The sequence below is a fragment of the Ceratotherium simum genome, chromosome 27, assembly GCF_057802395.1.
Source record: "Ceratotherium simum simum isolate JZ-2026a chromosome 27, ASM5780239v1, whole genome shotgun sequence".
In the NCBI taxonomy this organism is placed as follows: domain Eukaryota; kingdom Metazoa; phylum Chordata; class Mammalia; order Perissodactyla; family Rhinocerotidae; genus Ceratotherium; species Ceratotherium simum.
The window spans coordinates 32,420,983-32,439,743 of NC_141926.1; the positions used below are offsets into that span (position 1 = coordinate 32,420,983).

At 36.7% G+C, this 18,761-nt stretch overlaps 1 protein-coding gene across 1 annotated transcript in view; it reads right to left on the bottom strand.

Annotated features, from left to right (window-relative positions):
* Positions 1 to 1,004: 1,004 nt before the first annotated feature.
* Positions 1,005 to 18,761, bottom strand: part of ROBO1 (roundabout guidance receptor 1) — a 480,852-nt gene continuing 463,095 nt past the window's right edge. The window contains exons 26-29 of the mRNA XM_087418208.1: positions 18,327 to 18,479; positions 10,128 to 10,436; positions 3,927 to 4,123; positions 1,005 to 2,676 (exon numbers count right to left, since the gene is read on the bottom strand). Coding sequence (XP_087274334.1) covers positions 2,662 to 2,676; positions 3,927 to 4,123; positions 10,128 to 10,436; positions 18,327 to 18,479 — 674 coding nt within the window. The 3' untranslated portion in view covers positions 1,005 to 2,661. The remainder of the gene's footprint in view (positions 2,677 to 3,926; positions 4,124 to 10,127; positions 10,437 to 18,326; positions 18,480 to 18,761) is intronic.

Here is an 18,761-nt window from a genome sequence, read left to right on the forward strand (position 1 = left end):
AACAGCTCCATGAGGTAGGTATTATTGAATTTACAGGTGAAGTACCTGAGACTTAGAGGTTAAGTAACATGTCCAAGAAAACATAGCCCGTGACAAAACTGGGACTCAAACCCAGTCCCTCTGATACACATAATTTGTATGCATATCACATACTGCAAATAAAGAGAGAGACTAACTTATAGTCAACTTACCAAGAGAAAAAGAAAAATTAGGCCATTAAACATGTCTCTCCAATTTTTTCCTGGAAATAGCTTGGAAACTGATTTCTTGACCTATGGACCTGTTCATCTCTAAGTAGATGCTGGTGATGACTTCATTTTTGTAAAATTAAATTTCAAATTATACCCCCTTTTTAAAAAAAATTTTCCCCAGATTTTCAACTTGTGATCAACACAAAATTTAGCTATATATGTCATAGGAAAAAAACCTCCACTAGATTCTATTGCTCTTGGCACTTCTAAGACATGATGCCCATCTCATCCATCCAAAGTTGAATACTTAAATAAGCTGACTTGAATGAACAATAATGTGCAACCCAGTTATGATAGGTATTGCACTGTCAAAATTTCACATGAATTTGTAACAGGAAAGCAGATAGTTACTGATAAATATTTTGGATTTATATAATTTTCTTGTTAACAGAACGTAAGTGGTCCAAACCTTACAAATCAGATTTATCATAGCTGAATCCTAATTATTTCAGAAACAGGTTAACTGAAATTCAGATACACACACATAAACATTTTAGTACATCCTTAATATTCAAAGTTATTCTCTGATCAAATGACTAACTTTTAGGTTTTGATTCATCTTACATCTTTAATTTCAGTGGAGTAAAATGAGAATTTTTCCTTACAAGTAAAACCTGGCTATTCATAAAACAGAATTTTTACTCATCTGATAATATACTGGTGAAATGTTAAGACAGCACAACTTTGTGATTAAATGGAATAAATTTGATCACACAATGAAAAGAAAAGAAATCAACACAAGAAAGAATGATGTATTTGAGAACATTTTTAATAAATAATGTGACAAAATTACTTTTCTGATTATTGGATTTTCAGTATGCAAAATTATGGCTAAAAATAAGAGGCTTCTTACATGAACATAATGAAAACATTAATCGCATGGATTGTTCCCTTAGTACTGCAAACCCTTTCTATGTAACTTTCAAATCATCTAAGTGAACACATTTAGTTTTTGGTGAACACCAGCTTTTTTTTTGTGGTTCAGCTTTGTTTGGCTTCGTTTTCCAGTGGGGTCAGGCCTGATACCTGTGTATGAATAAATGTACATTTTTTTCTTCAAATAGCACCAATTATAAAGTCAATGAAATTTATATAACAACAAAAAAGGATCATAAAAATCTACTGTCAGAGGGCATCATTTGGCAATTTCAAAGCACATAATGCCTCTATTTGAGCTTATAAGGAAATCTTGTAAGTTTCAACATTGGCCACAACAAACTCAAGCCTTTTTTCTTTAAGTCCAAGAAAAGCAAAGAACCACTGGGTTCATGGCCCACAATAAAGTACGCACGTTACTTCACCATCTGTCATCATTCAAATATTCCAAATACAAACATAGAGCATTAACAAAACAGGTTAAAAACGCTTCTCAACATTTTTTTCAATAAGACAAAAAAGGTTAATAGTTACAATGGTTTACAAATAAAGTTTAGTGATTGTGCTTTTAAAACCAAAAAAAAAAAAAAAAAGATTAAAAACAGTGCATTACAAAAACAAAAATCAAACTTCCTTAAGTGGCACTTCTGCAAGTTGAACTGACACTACCAGAAGAAATTTAGGCCAGTTAAGATAGGGATGTCCTTATTCAATCGGTGGTTAAAAACATCCATTTGTTTGTAAGATGCGTTTGTAATTGCTTTTTGATTGAAAAATAGAACAAAGTTTTTGCTAGGTTTACTTATGACAATGACTAGACAACCAGAGATCCAACTGGCTTACCCCTACTTATCCAAAAGTACATTTCCAATAAGAATATACTTCAATGATTGAAATGAAGACAAAATAAAGTACCACCAGGGGTTGCAAAGAGTATATATTTACAATGTTTCTACCCCATTCAAATTGATTGTGGTTGTCCTGTATTTGTTATATTTTTATTTTCCCCCAGCAGAGGGTGGTATGAAATACTGATTTTAAAATCATGTTAAAAATGAAGTATGTTTTAATTCGCATTAGCAGTTGGTTATATAAAAATTATATCTTGAGAGCCCTTGGCATGAGGTTGATTAATCAACTTTGCATCTTTGATCAATATTTTGCTGTAAATTGGCTTGATACATAAGCAGTGCAATGCCATATCTCAGGGACAAAAAAGCAAAAGAACTGTTTTGTTCTCTCCTGCTGGCTGATGACAAGCAAGAAGTCAAATACTTCCTTGCTGGAAGTAAGGTGTAATGGTTTGTTCCAACAGTGAGGGGAATAGGGAGGTTCTTCAGAGGGATAGGAATCAAACAACAACAATAAAGCCCCGATAAAATTTAAAAAATGGTATTCCAATAAGAGGAATAAAAACGACAATTTGTACACTCTGATTGCACTGAACATTTTATCTGGCATCATGTGTCATCAGACATGAGGCATCTTGAGTGACCATTTTCATATTAGATCTCACAAGCCTCTCTGGTTGTCTTCAGCTTTCAGTTTCCTATAAGACATAAGTTATTGTTAAATGTGAAAATAAATCTTACAGTATTATCTTATATTTACATTTATTTAAATGTCTTTAATCTTACAGTTCACGTTTCTTCATTCATTCACTGGCAAACATTGGAAAGTGCTCACGGCAACTAATTCATTTGTCAACTTCAGTTGGTTTTGATAGCAAATCCAACAGTTCTCTAACAAGTACCAAACTGTGGTACTCGGTGTCGGGGGGTGTGGCGCAGGGGAGAGAGGAGCTGGGGTAGGCTGAGTTCTCTCCTCCCCACAGCCCCAACTCAACATTAAAGCTCAACCTGTATTGCCTTTAAATATTAGAGTTGTCTACAATAACTTTTCATTCCCTGAAAAGGCTCTTCTACTTAAAAACAAAAAAACAAAAAAAAAAAACTTGAAAAACAACAACTCTAACAGCATTTGCAGAAGGAAAGTCTTCTTATTCCAAACCTCAAAATCAAAACACATTGGGCATTATAGAAAATTCAATTAGACAGAATTACTTATAGTTTTTTATTTTCTATTATAAAAGTTCAACACTAACAACCTACTTGAGATTACATATATTTGTAAGAAGAGAAATTTGTCATCAACTTGTTTTTTTTTTAAATGGAGAAAACACAATCTTAAAAATGGGAGGTGATTTTATAATAGGTTATGATTGACTGCCAATTCTATCTCATATCCCTATCTATAGATTCCAACAAAGGAATTTATCTTCGACTCAAGAAGTGTTCTCCTCCACCTGGGAAGGTCAGTGTCAAGTACCAGGTCCCCATTTTCAGAAGACTGAAGGTGGAAGATAGTTGGCCAACTCAGTCAGATTAACCCCAGTGATCACTAGGGTGGCAGATAACACAGACAGAACACTCTCACTCCCATCATATAACTGCCACCTTACAGGATTTTTATAACCTACTATAATACTATGAATTATAATTATCTAGATCAATAGTTCTTATTTCCTATCAACACATTTGCCATATAAATTTCTTATCTGAATATGTGCATATGAATATGAACCCGAGATCTAAAAAGAAACTGTTATCACCATTTAAAACTTTGGAACACATGTCAAAAAAATCATTAAATTATCAGAATTTCAGTTGCTGGCATCACTGACATTACAGTTTGGGATAAAACAGTAACATTTCTGTAGACTGATGGATGTTCCTAACTTGGAGGCTGATATAGCAACCAGTCTAATGTTGGCAAACTTGAAAAAAAAATTATAGGTACCTCTAATTCTTCATTATTATCTTCTCCTCTTTCATATCCTCCAAGAACTTGCATTTCTGCAATATTTCTTCGACCTACATTTGCTTGTTCTCTTTGTCTGCTTCCTGATCCTCTTGATGACATTGAGCTTGAAGAACTAGGATCTCTGGGATTATTTGATGTCGGAAAAGTAGGTCTACAGTAAGGTAGAATATCCTCTGTGTAATGAAATATAATAAGTGTGTTTGAACATCATTGTACATTTTCATTGTATAATGTGTCACTCATATCTATAATTCTCAACAGGGGAGCATGAGTGTTTCTGAGGAATAAATGAGGACATTTTATAACAATAATGAATAAGGCAGCACTGTCTTTTGAAAATAAAAATAAGACGTTGTTTTCCTAGTAGCGATTGGAATTTAGGTTGATTTCACTCATAAACTCTTGTCCACCTCAAAATCACTCGGGACCAACATCATTGAAAGAGGTAAACCAAACCTGGAGTCAGACTTGGCTTCCAGTTCTATCCTTCACTATGTTATCTCTGATTATTTTAGGCTTCAGTTTCCACTTTTCTAAAAAATTGGTAATAGTATCTACACCAAGAGGAGCTCCTAATGTGGATGTGAAAACAGATGAGACACTAAATCTCTATGTAAACTATGAAGGATTATTATAAGGCATTGATAAAAACAAAGCCCAGTCTCCTTGAACTACCAAAACAGAGCCAAGCCCGAGTTTGCTTCCCAGACACCAAGATGTCAAGCTCCATTGCATATCACGTTTATATTGTGGAACTCTGAATCTCAGAAGCCTGCCTTTATCACTAGCTTCAAAAAACAAGGCACTCCAGTTAACTGGCATCTCCTGAATTTCTATCTCCATACTGGTTTAAATTTGGTGCTGCTTCTATTGATGCATCCTCCAACTGCTCACTTCTCTCTAAAGCCTGTCCACTCTACCCACTGGACATCAAACACATAAAAAAACCAACTCTTCTACATGTGGTTTTGTTTTCTTCCCCTAAATTCTTCTTCTACTGTCCCCATTGCCTGAATGAAATCTGATTTCCCTTGAAGCTTCCACTGAAGTTCTCTCCAGTGGAAGGAGGAAGGCTTGCCTCCAGCTCACTAACACCAGCTCTAAATCATTGCTTCTCCACCCTTACACAAAGACATTCTCCTCCTGTGAGGGACAAGCAAACTACTTCTGTAGCCTGTATAGCCCTCCTTGATGGCACCTTTCTCCTTCCATTCTGCTCATCACAACTTTCACTCCTGACCCAGACTTCTGACTCACTGGGGTTTCACAGTCCATGAAGACCACCACTTTTCGCGTGTGTGTGTGAGGAAAATTAGCCCTGAGCTAATACCTGTTGCCAATCCTCCTCTTTTTTGCTGAGAAAGATTGGCCCTGGGCTAACATCCGTGCCCATTTTCCTCTATTTTATGTGAGATGCCTACTACAGTGTGGCTTGATAAGTGGCGTGTAGGTCCACGCTTGGGATCCAAACCTGCGAACCCCGGACCGCCAGAAGTGGAGTACGTGAACTTAACCACTACGCCACTGGGCCAGCCCCTAAAGACCAGTACTTTTGAACCCTAGCTTCATAGCACTTGGTCTCCTGTGACCTTCATCTTCTGTCCCTGCTTCATCAATATTTCTCTATTTTTTCTTTTTTTTCAGGGAAATATTCACCCTGAGCTAACATCCGTTGCCAATCTTCCTTTTTTTTTCTCCTCCCCATTGTATATCCTAGTTGTAAGTCTTTCTAATTCTTCTGTGTGAGCTGCTGCCACAGCATGGCAACTGACAGGCAGGTGGTGTGGTTCTGCCGCTGGGAAGCCAATCTGGGCTGCCAAAGTGGTCAGCACTGAACTTTAACCACTAAGCCATCAGGGCTGGCTCTCTACTGATTTTAGTTTTTGACAAACTACAATATGATAAAATCTCTCTCTTGCTAAAAACTTTCCCCTTAAGCCTGTGCTCTACATGAATCAATACCTTCTTTCTCTCCTCCCTGCTCAGCAAAGCTTTTTGAAAAGCAATTTGGACTCAATATTGGTAGTCACAACTCCCATTCACTCTGCAGCCCACTGAAATCTACTTATGCACACATTACTACAGTGAAACTGAGAAAATTCACTGTTGACTTTGATAAGGCTAACCATGTTTCAGTCCTTATGTCTCTGGACTTCTCACTGCCCTTAATCTGGAAACCACTATCAATCTAAACATTACTACTCTCTTAGCTTCTAGTTCTCCTTCCTTCTTGGCCAGACTTCTCTGGGCTCTTCTTAAGCAGTGTCTTATAATTTGATGCCCTGCAGGTTTCTGTATAGCCCAGTGTTTATATATGCTTTTATATATATATAATTTTATACATATATACTTTTATATATATATATATATATATATTATATATATATATATATATAAATTTTTTTCCACTCACCCTGGGTGATTTCATCCATTCTTACAGGTTGTAACCTTTTCTAGAATATAACTGTCAAGAGGGCAGGTATTTTCCTCTGCTTTGTGTACTGATATACTCTCGCTTGACATACAGCAGATCATCAATAAATAGTTTTGGATGAATGGATAAGTGGCTTTAACTACTATTTTATCATGATGGATCATTTATTTATATTTCCAACTCCTGAACTATGCTTAATTGAACACTTTCTCTTGAGTGTCCCTCAAACTCAACATGTCGAACATTGATTTCACCAAGTTCCACTCCTCTGAGATTTCTTCCCCCTCTGTATTCCCTAATATAGCTAATGATATCACTAATCATTAAGATACCCAAGATAGAAAGCTGGAATTATTTTAGAGTCTTCCCTCCCTTCCAACAACCTTCCCATCCCCCTTAAATGTACCTTTTCCACATATTCAAATATATAAGAGGTAAGGCTGATTTTAACTCTAAAGAGTTTCTTGAATTTTCCCACTAACTCATTCCTGCTCCCATAGCTTGGTTTATACTCTCTACATCTCTTGTCTGGGGATTATAGTATCTTCTAACAGGTCTCCACCTCTTAAGTTATTCCCCTCTAAACTGTCTTCATTCAGCAACCCTCTTCTTAACAGGAACTACAGGCTCTCTGTGACTTAAGCTTACATTTACCTCAAGAGCTCCATCTTTGACAACCTTTACTATCTAATAATACTGAATTTCTTATAGTCTCCTAAATGTACCTCAAAGCTTCTCATTTTCAGATTTTCTCTGCCAGAACAATCTATCCATTCTTCTTACCTGAGCTAAATTCCACTCATCCTGAACACTCAGCTTATGTGTCATTACCACCAGAAAAAATCAAGAAGTCTTTCTTTACATTACATCTCCCACAAGACTGGGCTAATTGTCCCTTCTCTGGACTCTCCAGTATCATGGAACCATGAAAGTTATACCAAATACAAATATATCTGTGAATTTATAGATTATCTGCCTGTCTCTCTGACTATAAGCTCCTTGAGGTCAAGGTTCATGCTTATACATAAATCTCAGGACTAGTACAATACTTAATAACACAGTAGGTGTTTGATATATGTGGAAATAAATTGAACTAATTGAGGTAAATGTCAGCAAAAAGATCAAACATTCAAGTCTAGAAGACCACTCTCTTTAATTAAAAATAACCATTTGTTACACATGTTAATCAGGGTGCCTCTTTCATTATAAATAATGTAAGTTGAATTATGAAGATGAAAAATATGCAATGCATAGAAATGATAATTTAATGACACATACACACAGGGTTATGGTTCAAATAAAACTTTGGGAAAGCATGACATATAAAACAATAACTGATGAGTTTTCATGGAATAGGGTTCCTTATTTCTAAATTAAAGATTCTAGTCTTGGTTCTTTAGTTAGAAATATTTTTTATAACACAAAGGACAACTTATTAAACTTCTGAAGATTGATAAAAATAATTTCATCTCTTTGCTCTAATTCTGCCTACACTAAGACCTTTCCAGATTTGCAAAATTTTCTCCTGAAGAATCCCACTTATTTTGGAGGAAGCTTGCTTGTGAGCAGCAAACTGGTCCATACTTTCAGGCCATATATAAACTTCATAGTTTACATCATGACATTCTATTTATGAATCACTACTTAGAGTTTAGTCACATGAGTCAAAATTTCAGATCACCTTTAGCTTAACTGATAAAAATCAGCTAAGTTTTTCAAACTCTAGATTGTGGTGATGTCACCAAGGACTTTGTGGTCATATAGTGGAGGCATCTGTCTGAAATGCAGAGATTTACTTCACTTGAAATGCACAGATCACTTCACTGCTGAGTGCGTGCCTGGATTGGGAGCTCAGGCTTCCAACACAGAACAAAGTGAAACTGTCCTTCATGTTGAAACGAGGTTGCTGATGACTAGATGTCCAATAAACAGAACAGTAGATTGATGTCTAATCTTACCAAAATATATCTATTAAAATACAGTAGTCGTTAAAATGCACTGACAGCCTTCTGAGATTCATTTGTCTATCACTCTTTCCTGACTCCTTCAGCCGTCATCTTCCTTTTCTTGTATCTCTTCTTCCTAAACATTTCTACTGATTCTGCCTTCTTGTCAAACCCTATTCCAACCTCTCCTCCTCTTCCCGAGCGCTGAAAAGAACCTATACTCCTCACCTCCCTTCTATAACTTCCATTCACTTTCCAAGCCCCTACAGTCTGGATTCTATTCTGACTACTATACTAACAACAGTTCTTCTGAATACCAACCACAAATAACATTTTACAAAATCTTTGGGTGTCCTTCCACCCCCACCCCCATTCACACCCAACTTTCACTTCTGTGGCATTTTATATTTCTTCCTTTCTTTAAATTTCCTGCTCTGTTCTTTCTAGGATACTATTCTCTCTAGTTTGGGTATCTTGATTACTTTATACCTCTGGGTGGATCCATCTCAGTTTCTGTCATAGAATGTCACTCCTTTGCTGAACCTTTAAATACAATCATCTCTGACTACTGACGTGCTGGAGCTGGCTCACATTTTCTCACAAAAGCCTACCCTACCCATCTCTTCCCAACTCCACATTTCTGACTTCACATTAGTAGCTTGAAACTAGCCATTTGGGGAGTAATTACACAACAGAAGTGAGCAAATGGCTACGAATTAGGGTTTTGCTTTGTTTTCTTCCCAGAGAATTGATTGCTAAACCTTAACTAGTATGTCATTGCTGATAATTTAGCCTTTGTAATTCACACAATTTTCACCTGTGTTCCTGTTTCTAAAATCCACTTTCTACTCACAACCTTTAAACTTTATACTTAAATCTTATTGATTTCCTTCACATCTGTGTTCTTATCAGCACCTTAATCCATTCAAAATTGAAATTATTTTCCCTAAGACATCTATCCTTTTCCTTATTTTTTTCTACATTGGTTAATATAATTATATTTTACTAGTCATACAGGGCCATCTAATTAACATTTGAATAACTTTTTTTTTTTACTCAATGATTTCATTTTACTTTACTACTTTCAATTAGTCACCAACTCCTATTGGGTCTATCTCTGAAAAGCCTGTGTAAACGGTTCTCTCCTTTTCATTCGCATAACTACTTTAATTCAGTGCTTTCGTATTTTATACCTAGATTATTGTGCAATGTTCTGATACCTTCATCTACCTGATTCTAGTCTCTTCCTTCACTATAGAGTGTTGCCAGTTATTTTTCTAAAACACAAATCTGATTATGTCGTTTCTTGCTCAAAATTCTTTGCTAGCTCTCCACTGCCTATTATAAATCCCAGACTCTTTAGAATAGTATTCCTGGACTTCCCAATCTGGCCCAACCACCTTTCTAACTGTATCTCATACCGTTTGTCCCCTGCCCCAAGCATCCTATTCTCCAGCCAAACTGGAAATCAGTGCTCACCAAACATTCATTTTCAGACTTGCATGTTTTTTCCCTACCTATTTCCTTTACCTGATATCCCCTTCTCCCTGTTCTATCTGTTGAAATCATGCTTTCCTTTAAAATCCAACTCAATTGGCATCTCTTCAAGGAAGTCTTGTGTAATATCATATATTGGAATGCATTGTATGAAAATTATTTGGATACATGCCTGTCTCCTCCATTAGATAGCAAATTTCTAAGTCTTACTACTATTCATATGACCCTAGAGAACCTAACAGTGTACCTTGCAAATGTATGTTCAATCTACATTTATTTGCTGCTTGAATAAATCAGTACCTTGGATGAGATGAGTCTTTGCTGGTGGAAGGTCACGTTTTGCTACTTTGTTTCCTCGTCCTTTCCCATCGTTTTGCTGTTCCTGTGCTTCTCTGGGTTCACCTGGATTTGGTCGCATATCAGCAACTTGTCTTCCATCCAATACTTCTCTTCCCTTGTAACCGCTTCCTTTTCTATCTGATGATCTGTCTGTTCTTGCTTCTACTGAAGGGAGTTTTGGCACCATTACAGGTCGTACCTCCAGCTGTGCCTTGGACTGGACACTGGGTGACTTTATAGCAGGTGGTGGCACTGGAGGAGGTGGAAGATCTAAAAAGAAATATTTAAAATACTGTAAAGGTCTGCCATTTATGAAATCACCAAATATTAGGATTATCATTGGAGTCACATTCATCTGTGAGATACTATATCTTAAATGAACTAGAAGAATTGAAGGCAACCAAGGAATAAGAAGACCAACAATTTTAATGTACACTTAGTTATCTAGCACAGAAATACTGAATCATAGAGCTAGGACTTAGAGATTATCTAGTCTTGGGATAGCTAATACGTACATGTGCTGCAACTTTCCCTCCCCCAACCCTGGCAGACCTTCCTAATTGATTTCAGCATAATGTTGCTGGTCTCAGACGCATACCCTTACTCCTTCAGGCAACCACTTCAAATTGACTGAGGATCGCACTTGAGTTGAGACCTATTTGCCATCTCTAATCTAGCCTAAATCCCTTCTCATTTTGTAGATATGGAAACGCAAACAACCCGACTTTAAGTTATTTTCCAATCTCAAAGCTAGATATGATCAGACCATGACTATGAATACTATTTCATTCTATTGAATGTTTATAATCTACCATTCATTGATGGGATCGCTCCACTTTGTATATGCAACCAGAGGTTTTAAGCCAGATAATATTATATATTATTCAATTTTTTATGTCATAGACATACTTAAGGATACTTAATTACAAAAGTGGGCATAAAATTTGATATCTAGAAGATTTATTTTAAGTGGTACTATCTTTCAAATTTCTCCTATGTACACTCCAGGGATGAGAATTATGTATCCTAATAATAGTTGCTAAGTTAATAGAAGAATATGAATAGATTCTAGTATTAGGCTGTTCTGGCTGTAGTATGGATTAAAAGGAAAGGCTTGAATCGAGGAGGCCAAGAGGTTATTGTAACAGCTTAGGTAAGTAATGATAGGGGATAGAACTGTATTCATGGCTGTTCAGACGGAGAGTGGATGTCTTTGAGAGAGATTAAGGAAGAAAAATCAAAATTATTTAATGATCAATGGACTACAGTAGGGGAGGGAAAGGAAAGAATCTAAGATGACTGTTAGGATTTTTGCTGTAGTTGATGAGGTGGATGAGAGAAAGATCATTGAAGATAAAGAATGTGGGGATGAGGAAGAGATGGTTTGCAAAGGAAGAGCATGAGTTCAATTTTAGAAAAATGAATAGGAGAAGTCTTCGAGGTATCCTGGTGGAGCTGTCCAACAGGTTGTTGTACATAAAATTTGAATTTCAAGAGAGGTCAAAACCAAAGATACAGAGATTTGGGAATTACCAGCATAGTTATGTTGTTTTAGTTATGACTTTAGAAACGGTAATGTTTTCACATTTAGAGAGTAACGTCTATGTGATAGAATAAATCAACTAAAAAGCATTTATAAAACATCTATTAAATGTTTAGTATTCTAAAATTAACATTAAGATTTTAAAGAAAACAAGTATACATTTTCATGTAAAAACATTCAAAAGTCCATACGGACTTGAAAGTATGACCTCTCATACCTCCCACCTCTATTTCAAATCCTCAATATTGATTATGCAGACGTGATCCATTTGAATAGTTTTCCATAGATCAATCGAGAAATTATTTATGCATATAAAGCAGGGCTCCCAAGTCACATCACTCCAGGGAGCATCACTCACGTCAGGGGCTATGTAAAATGGCCGCATCTGGGATTGTATATAGTGCCTGTCTGCCCACTTGTATGTGGTGGCCTGATAAGAAGTACCATACACAATATAAGACCTTCCTTTCTTATTAACATAAATGGGATTTGCCCTTTCTTCACCTGTGCAGCTGTATACATTCCCATATATGTACACACAGATCTACCTCTTTCTTTGAAAAGTCTGTATAATGTTCTGTTTTATGACTATATCATTATTTATATAGTCAATCCATACAGAGGAACATTTAGGTTGTTACCAGGTATTTTGCTGTTACTGACGATCGTCTACTGACTACCATTTACATATACCAGCATGAGAAGCTCTTTTTTTTTTTTTTTGTGAGGAAGATCAGCCCTAAGCTAACATCCGATGCCAATCCTCCTCTTTTTGCTGAGGAAGGTTGGCCCTGGGCTAACATCTGTGCACATCTTCCTCTAGTTTATGTAGGACGCTGCCACAGCATGACTTGACGAGCGGTGCGTAGGTCTGTGCCCAGGATCCGAACCTGGGAACCCTGGGCCACAGAAGCGGAGCACGCTCACTTAACTGCTACGCCACCGGGCTGGCCCCGAGAAGCTTTTGATATTAAAATTGTGTCTTGAAAATTCTTAATATAACAGCAAATTAAGAATTCTAGGAAGCATCAGTTTTAACCTGGTGTTTCTCACTCTTACATTTTTTTAAAAAAGAATTAATCCTTTTTTTGTCCCATAAGTGGTATAATTTTTTCTGAAACTAATTTCTTTTGATATTATATGCTAAAACTGAGGCATCAGAGTTCATTGTAGTGGTCTTTGAAATCAGAAAGCTTGAGGTACCATCTTACTACCAGCTGTTTTACCTATGACTCCATTATTAAAAGTAGTCAAACCTTTACCTGCATTTTTGTTTTTTTTGGTTTTTTTTTTTTGGTGTTAGTTCTCATGGCTCACTATGTTCTAGTTTCATATAAATAGCTTCAACGCTTTATCTAAAATGATGGCCAAAGTACAGCCAATAGCACTAATTTTCTCCTGATTCTACAAAATCAAAAGTTTCTTTCAGGAGGGGGGCTGGCTCCACGGCCTAGTGGTTAAGTTCTGTGTGCTCCACTTCGGCAGCCTGGGTTTGGCTCCTGGGCATGGACCTACACCACTCATCAGTGGCCATGCTGTGGCAGGTGACCCACATACAAAATAGAAGAAGACTGGTAATAGATGTTAGCTCAGGGCGAATCTTCCTTAGCAAAAAAAAATTAATTAAAAAAAAAGGTTTTTTGTCTTACGACATATATTACCATTGTCACTAGTGCCTGATATTCCACTTTTATTATGTTAATGGATTTTTAAAAAACAATACTTAAGTAAAGGTACTATCATGAGAGTCCTCCCTCATCTGCCAGTTGTTTATTAAACATAACCCAAAAGAGAGAGTTAAAAGACAGACTGTACTACTGAGTGGCTTAAAGCCAAGACACCCACAGCAGAGCAGTTCTAAGTTCAGACTCAGCCCGGAATGAGCGAAGGAGAAAAGCCTAATGCAGAGCATTCCACCTGGAAGCAGAAAGAATGAGTGACTGCAGGCTCATTTCTGCACTATCTACTTGCTATAAACTTAAACCCTGGATTGCACACACAGATTATCAAGCAGGCAGGAAGTGATTGCCACTAGCATCAAATCATAAAATGTCTGGGCTTATCAGATATCAAAGCTGCTGATTACCACTATCATAAGATCATACAAAGTCTTGGGAACATATGAGTTTCGAGACAAAATCTATTAACAGATGCTCTATATAGATGCTATATACAACACAGGTAGAGAACGAGAGAACCCAATGATAACTTCAAGACTTCTAACTTCCTGTATATAATTGCCACTGTATCTAATTGACAAAGGGAAATGCTGGTAGGTTTGATTTCTTATACGAATAGATTATCAAATAAATTCTTTTTTAGTTATTATAAAATAATTACTGAGTCAAATCAGGGATTATCATAGTATAAAGAATTCTATATTTCACACAGTGATAAATAGTACTTTGGTACTATTTATAGCTCAAATTGGATTTAAGAAATGGGATCAGGGCCAGCCCCGTGGCTTAGCAGTTAAGTGCGTGTGCTCCGCTACTGGTGGCCTGGGTTCAGATCCTGGGCGCGCACCGACGCACTGCTTCTCCGGCCATGCTGAGGCCATGTCCCACATACAGCAATTAGAAGGATGTGCAACTATGACATACAACTATCTACTGGTGCTTTGGGGAAAAAAACAAAAGAAGGAGGAGGATTGGCAATAAATGTTAGCTCAGAGCCGGTCTTCCTCAGCAAAAAGAGGAGGATTAGCACAGATGTTAGCTCAGGGCTGATCTTCCTCACAAAAAAAAAAAAAATGGGATCGTGGACCTGTTATATATACGTATAGACTCTCTATATATTCATATAAATATGATTCTTTATAAGACTCTCAAAATATCGGTATAATGCATACAAAGTAATGTGTAAGGGCATGTGGGTGCAGATAACTCTGCCGGCATTAACTGGCTATGGAGATCCAGCACTCTATTTAATTAACTGCTTAAAGTCCCAAGACCTTGTAATTAATGATAAATCAAGTCAAAATAACATCATTCCAAAGAGGCTGGTGAATTTATAATGTATGAGAAGTAGGGCTGGAGAAATAATGTAGATTTGGTTTTTAAATCAAGTATGTAAATGCATCAGAAAGAGGTGAAAAGAGGGGGTGGGAAGAATCTATTAGAAGGTCCTAGAAATGCACTTATGCTTGGATTTAACTCCATATGACTCTGACTGATAAATATTCATATATTTTAATACTACCCTTGATCTGAGTTAAACTTGTAAGTGGCAAATATGAAATAAATAAATAGCTGGATTCAGCCTGTGACTGTGACTATAGCACACAGCACTCTACTTTGCATTGAGTACTCTCTGGGTGTTTATGAGGCCAAGTACTTACCTACAGAGAAAGGTATGGTCACAGTGTCATGGATTAGGGGTTGCACGGCTATTATGGGCTGAATTGTGTCTCCTCAAAATTCATATGTTGAAGTCCTAACCCCCATACTTCAGAATGAGACTCTATTTGGAAATAGGGTCTTTAAAGAGATAATTAGGTAAAACAAAGTCCTTAGGATGGGCCCTAATCCAATCTGATTGGTTTCATTATTAGAAGAGCAGATTACAACACATACAGGGAGGAAAGACCAAGTGAAGACACAGGGAGAAGACGGCCATCTTCAAGCCAAGGAGAGAGCCCTCAGAAGAAACCAACCCTGCCAACAGCTTGATCTTGGACGTTTAGCGTCCAAAGCTGTGAGGAAATAAATTTCTGCTGTTTAAGCCACCTAGTTTATGGTACGTTGTTATGGCAGCCCTAGAAAACCAATACAGAGCTGACTGAAAAGGATCATCACAAATCACTCTTTATCCGTTCGGACATAGCCACTCTTTATCCTTCCTTATATAGTTTACAAAAGTTCGGCTAAGTGAGCTGGCCCGGTCGTGTAGTGGTTAAGTCTGCAGGCTCTGCTTCAGCCGCCTGGGGTTCGTGCGTTTGGATCCTGGGTGCGGACCTACACACTGCTCATCCAGCCACGCTGTGGCGGTGTCCCACATACAAAATGGAGGAATATTGGCAGAGATGTTAGCTCACAGCCAATCTTCCTCCCCACCGCCCCCCCAAAAAAATTCTGCAAAGAAAATTCATAATCTGAACAAAATTTACAAAGCAAAGATGCTACAAACCCAAGACTGATATACCATATTCTAAAAATTGTTCACATAGGAAGTCTATTCACAATAGTCAAACCCACCCATCAGTTAATATATTTTAATCACTAAAAAGCAAAAATGAAAAAAAACCCTCCATGTCTTACTAATATATTTAATTCACATTTTAACAATTAGCAGCCCTTTAAATTCTTTCTTTTCCCCAGCCTTCTCTTTTTCAATAATTGTACAAATTGTGTCTGCCATTGAGTTTCTTCATGAAATTAGTCTGTGAATAGTTTTTCAAAAAATGCAGTGTAGTAATTGGAGAAAATAATTTCTGCGAAAATGACTTTTGTTTCCATGTCATAACCACTGTTATGAAGAGTATGTGCATTTCTTTTATTTAGTGTATTAAGAAGTAATGCATTTATATGATTTTAGTTAATCAATATACATTAAGAGATAAGGATAAAATAACATATAGCTTTGTTATTTTTTTTCTTTACCAAATCCGAAAGCATCCAGAATTATACTGAAGACTTGTTAGGACAACAAATTTAACTAAAAGACAGCTGGTTATCAAAATGCTGACAGGAAGTTCAAGCTAAAATTTAAAAAATACCTTTAGTCATATCTCCATTTTGTCTATTTTTGTGACTTTGAGAAAATAATCATTGGCTTCTACATTATAATACATCCTATGATGATTTTGCATAATTGCTTTTATGAAATGAACAATTAGAAATCCAAAAATATTTCAAAGGAACTTTTTGGCTTTACAAATATTTCAGTATATTTCTTTGATATTTCTGAAACTAACTTAAAAAAAATCTTGTGTGCTTCATCATTCAGTTTAATAGTTATTATTCAGGGATGAGTTAGAATTTGCATTAAATTATTAAATACACTGAAATAAGTACTGCAGAATGTGAAACAATAAATACAGATCACAATTTTCGAGCCTAGTGTAGTTTATAACTGTGATGCCATGCCCTTTAACTTGGCATGTTTACAGTATTTAAAGCATTTTTGAAAAGCATCACTCAATGCCAGAAGCCCCTCAAAACAAATATAAATAAGAGGTGGAAAGAGCTACACAAAGCTTTAGGCCAGATTTTCTTCCTTATGTATTCAACCTAGACGTGTTTACATCAAGGTTTGATGTTTGACCAGTTTTTCAGTTAAGAGCACTCTCTTCTAGAGAATAAAAAACTAACAGAACAGCTATAAAACTTGTAAAACGCCATTACAGGGGTCCCATCAATGTAAAAGTGCCGATAGAGTTTGGGGATTTACACCTAGTGTTTGTCCCCTCACAGACAACATGCACAGAGCCACTGTAATAACCCTCAAAATCAGATAATATTCTGACAGCTCAGTTTCACTGACAAAAGAGTCCTGGGCAGAAGCCAGGAGGCCCAGGTGCGCTGAGTCATGCCAGTATTTAATGCAGTCTAATATCAGATAGATGCTAGTGAGAGAAAATACTACGAATAAAATACAGATAATAGCATGGACAGCCACTCATTGCAAAATTACTTGTGCTCATCATGCTGTGAGCTTTGTATTAAATTTTTCTGTCAAGTGGCAGGAATCACATGGAGAAGTGCCTCAGAAAACCCCCCTTGTAACCTTGGATAAGGATCCATAATATTAGGCTTTCATATGATAATGGAAAATGATGCCCTTTTTGAAAAATTGCTGACTGGTAATGAAAGTCCTAATCAGATTGTGGTTGGAGGACCAGGAGGTGGGGAAGGATGCCTGAGACACCCTTTTTCCTCCACCCCTTTAGCAAATTTTGTGAACTTGACAAGATGGGTGAGTCTGAGAGAATTTATCTTACACGAATTTCCAACAAGGCCCTTGGGGTTGTTTCATAAAATGAGAAGGTGGTGGTTTAATAAATGCTGGCCCCCACCTGAGGCACTTCCATGAAAGGCTTTCTCTAGATAACACCACAATGTTTGCATGAGTCTCCGGTGCTCTCTTGAGAATAAAACCGTTACCTTTTCAGTGAGAGCTGATATTGTGTGTGAAGGCAGGAAGGAAGATGATTCGATTCACCTCTTCGGGAACAAAATAACTGTTTGTAACACTGCTATAGTTAGAATTAATATTCAAATAAGTTTATTGTCTTCTATTTGAATGTAAAATTCTAAAGGAAAAAAGAAAAGAGGACACTTTGGAAGACTTATCAATGAATCTGGTGAAGGTTAATCCTATGGCATGACTTCAACTACAATAATGTCTATTTGTTCGCCACTATAAAATAACCTTTTAAAAATATTAAAAGTATACTTTGTTTTAGTTTCTTAAATAGCCAGCTTAGTAGAAAACTGCAAGGACTTGAGACGCTTGACAAGATATCGAAGGCAATCATTCCTACAAGTAATATGAGGCTTAGTGTTAATGAATTTTTAATGTAATTTCTAATGTCAGTGGACGCATTTTCTAGTCATAGAGAGCCAAGGTAAATAGGCGAGATTCATAGATGTTTTCATCCATTTCAATGGCCTTACCATCTGTGTAGGCTTCTCTGCGCAGATGTCCTGGCTGGTGTTTTTGCTTCTTGGCTGGTCTGGCCTTCTGCATCACGGCAGCACTCATGTTGCTGTCTGTAGAAACAGGACTGGTAGGTCGAGGGCACTGGGATGCGTGAAAATGTCGGCGGCCTGAGGAAAAAAAATCAGAGCCAAACTCATCAGTGAATTTTAATTACAACAGTAATAATAAAAACAAAACATTAAAACTAGAAACCTCTCTAATTTAAAAACAAAAAAGCTTTAAATAAACTCTTCTAGCAAATAATAGGATTTTTGTCACTCTTGAACTATCCACTGGGAAAAATATTTTAAAAGCATTTTTAGGCTCTTTTTTTTTCTTTTTAACCACAGTACTTTCATTCTGTTCAAGTTCATGATACCCATTTATTAAAGAAAAACATTCTAATTATT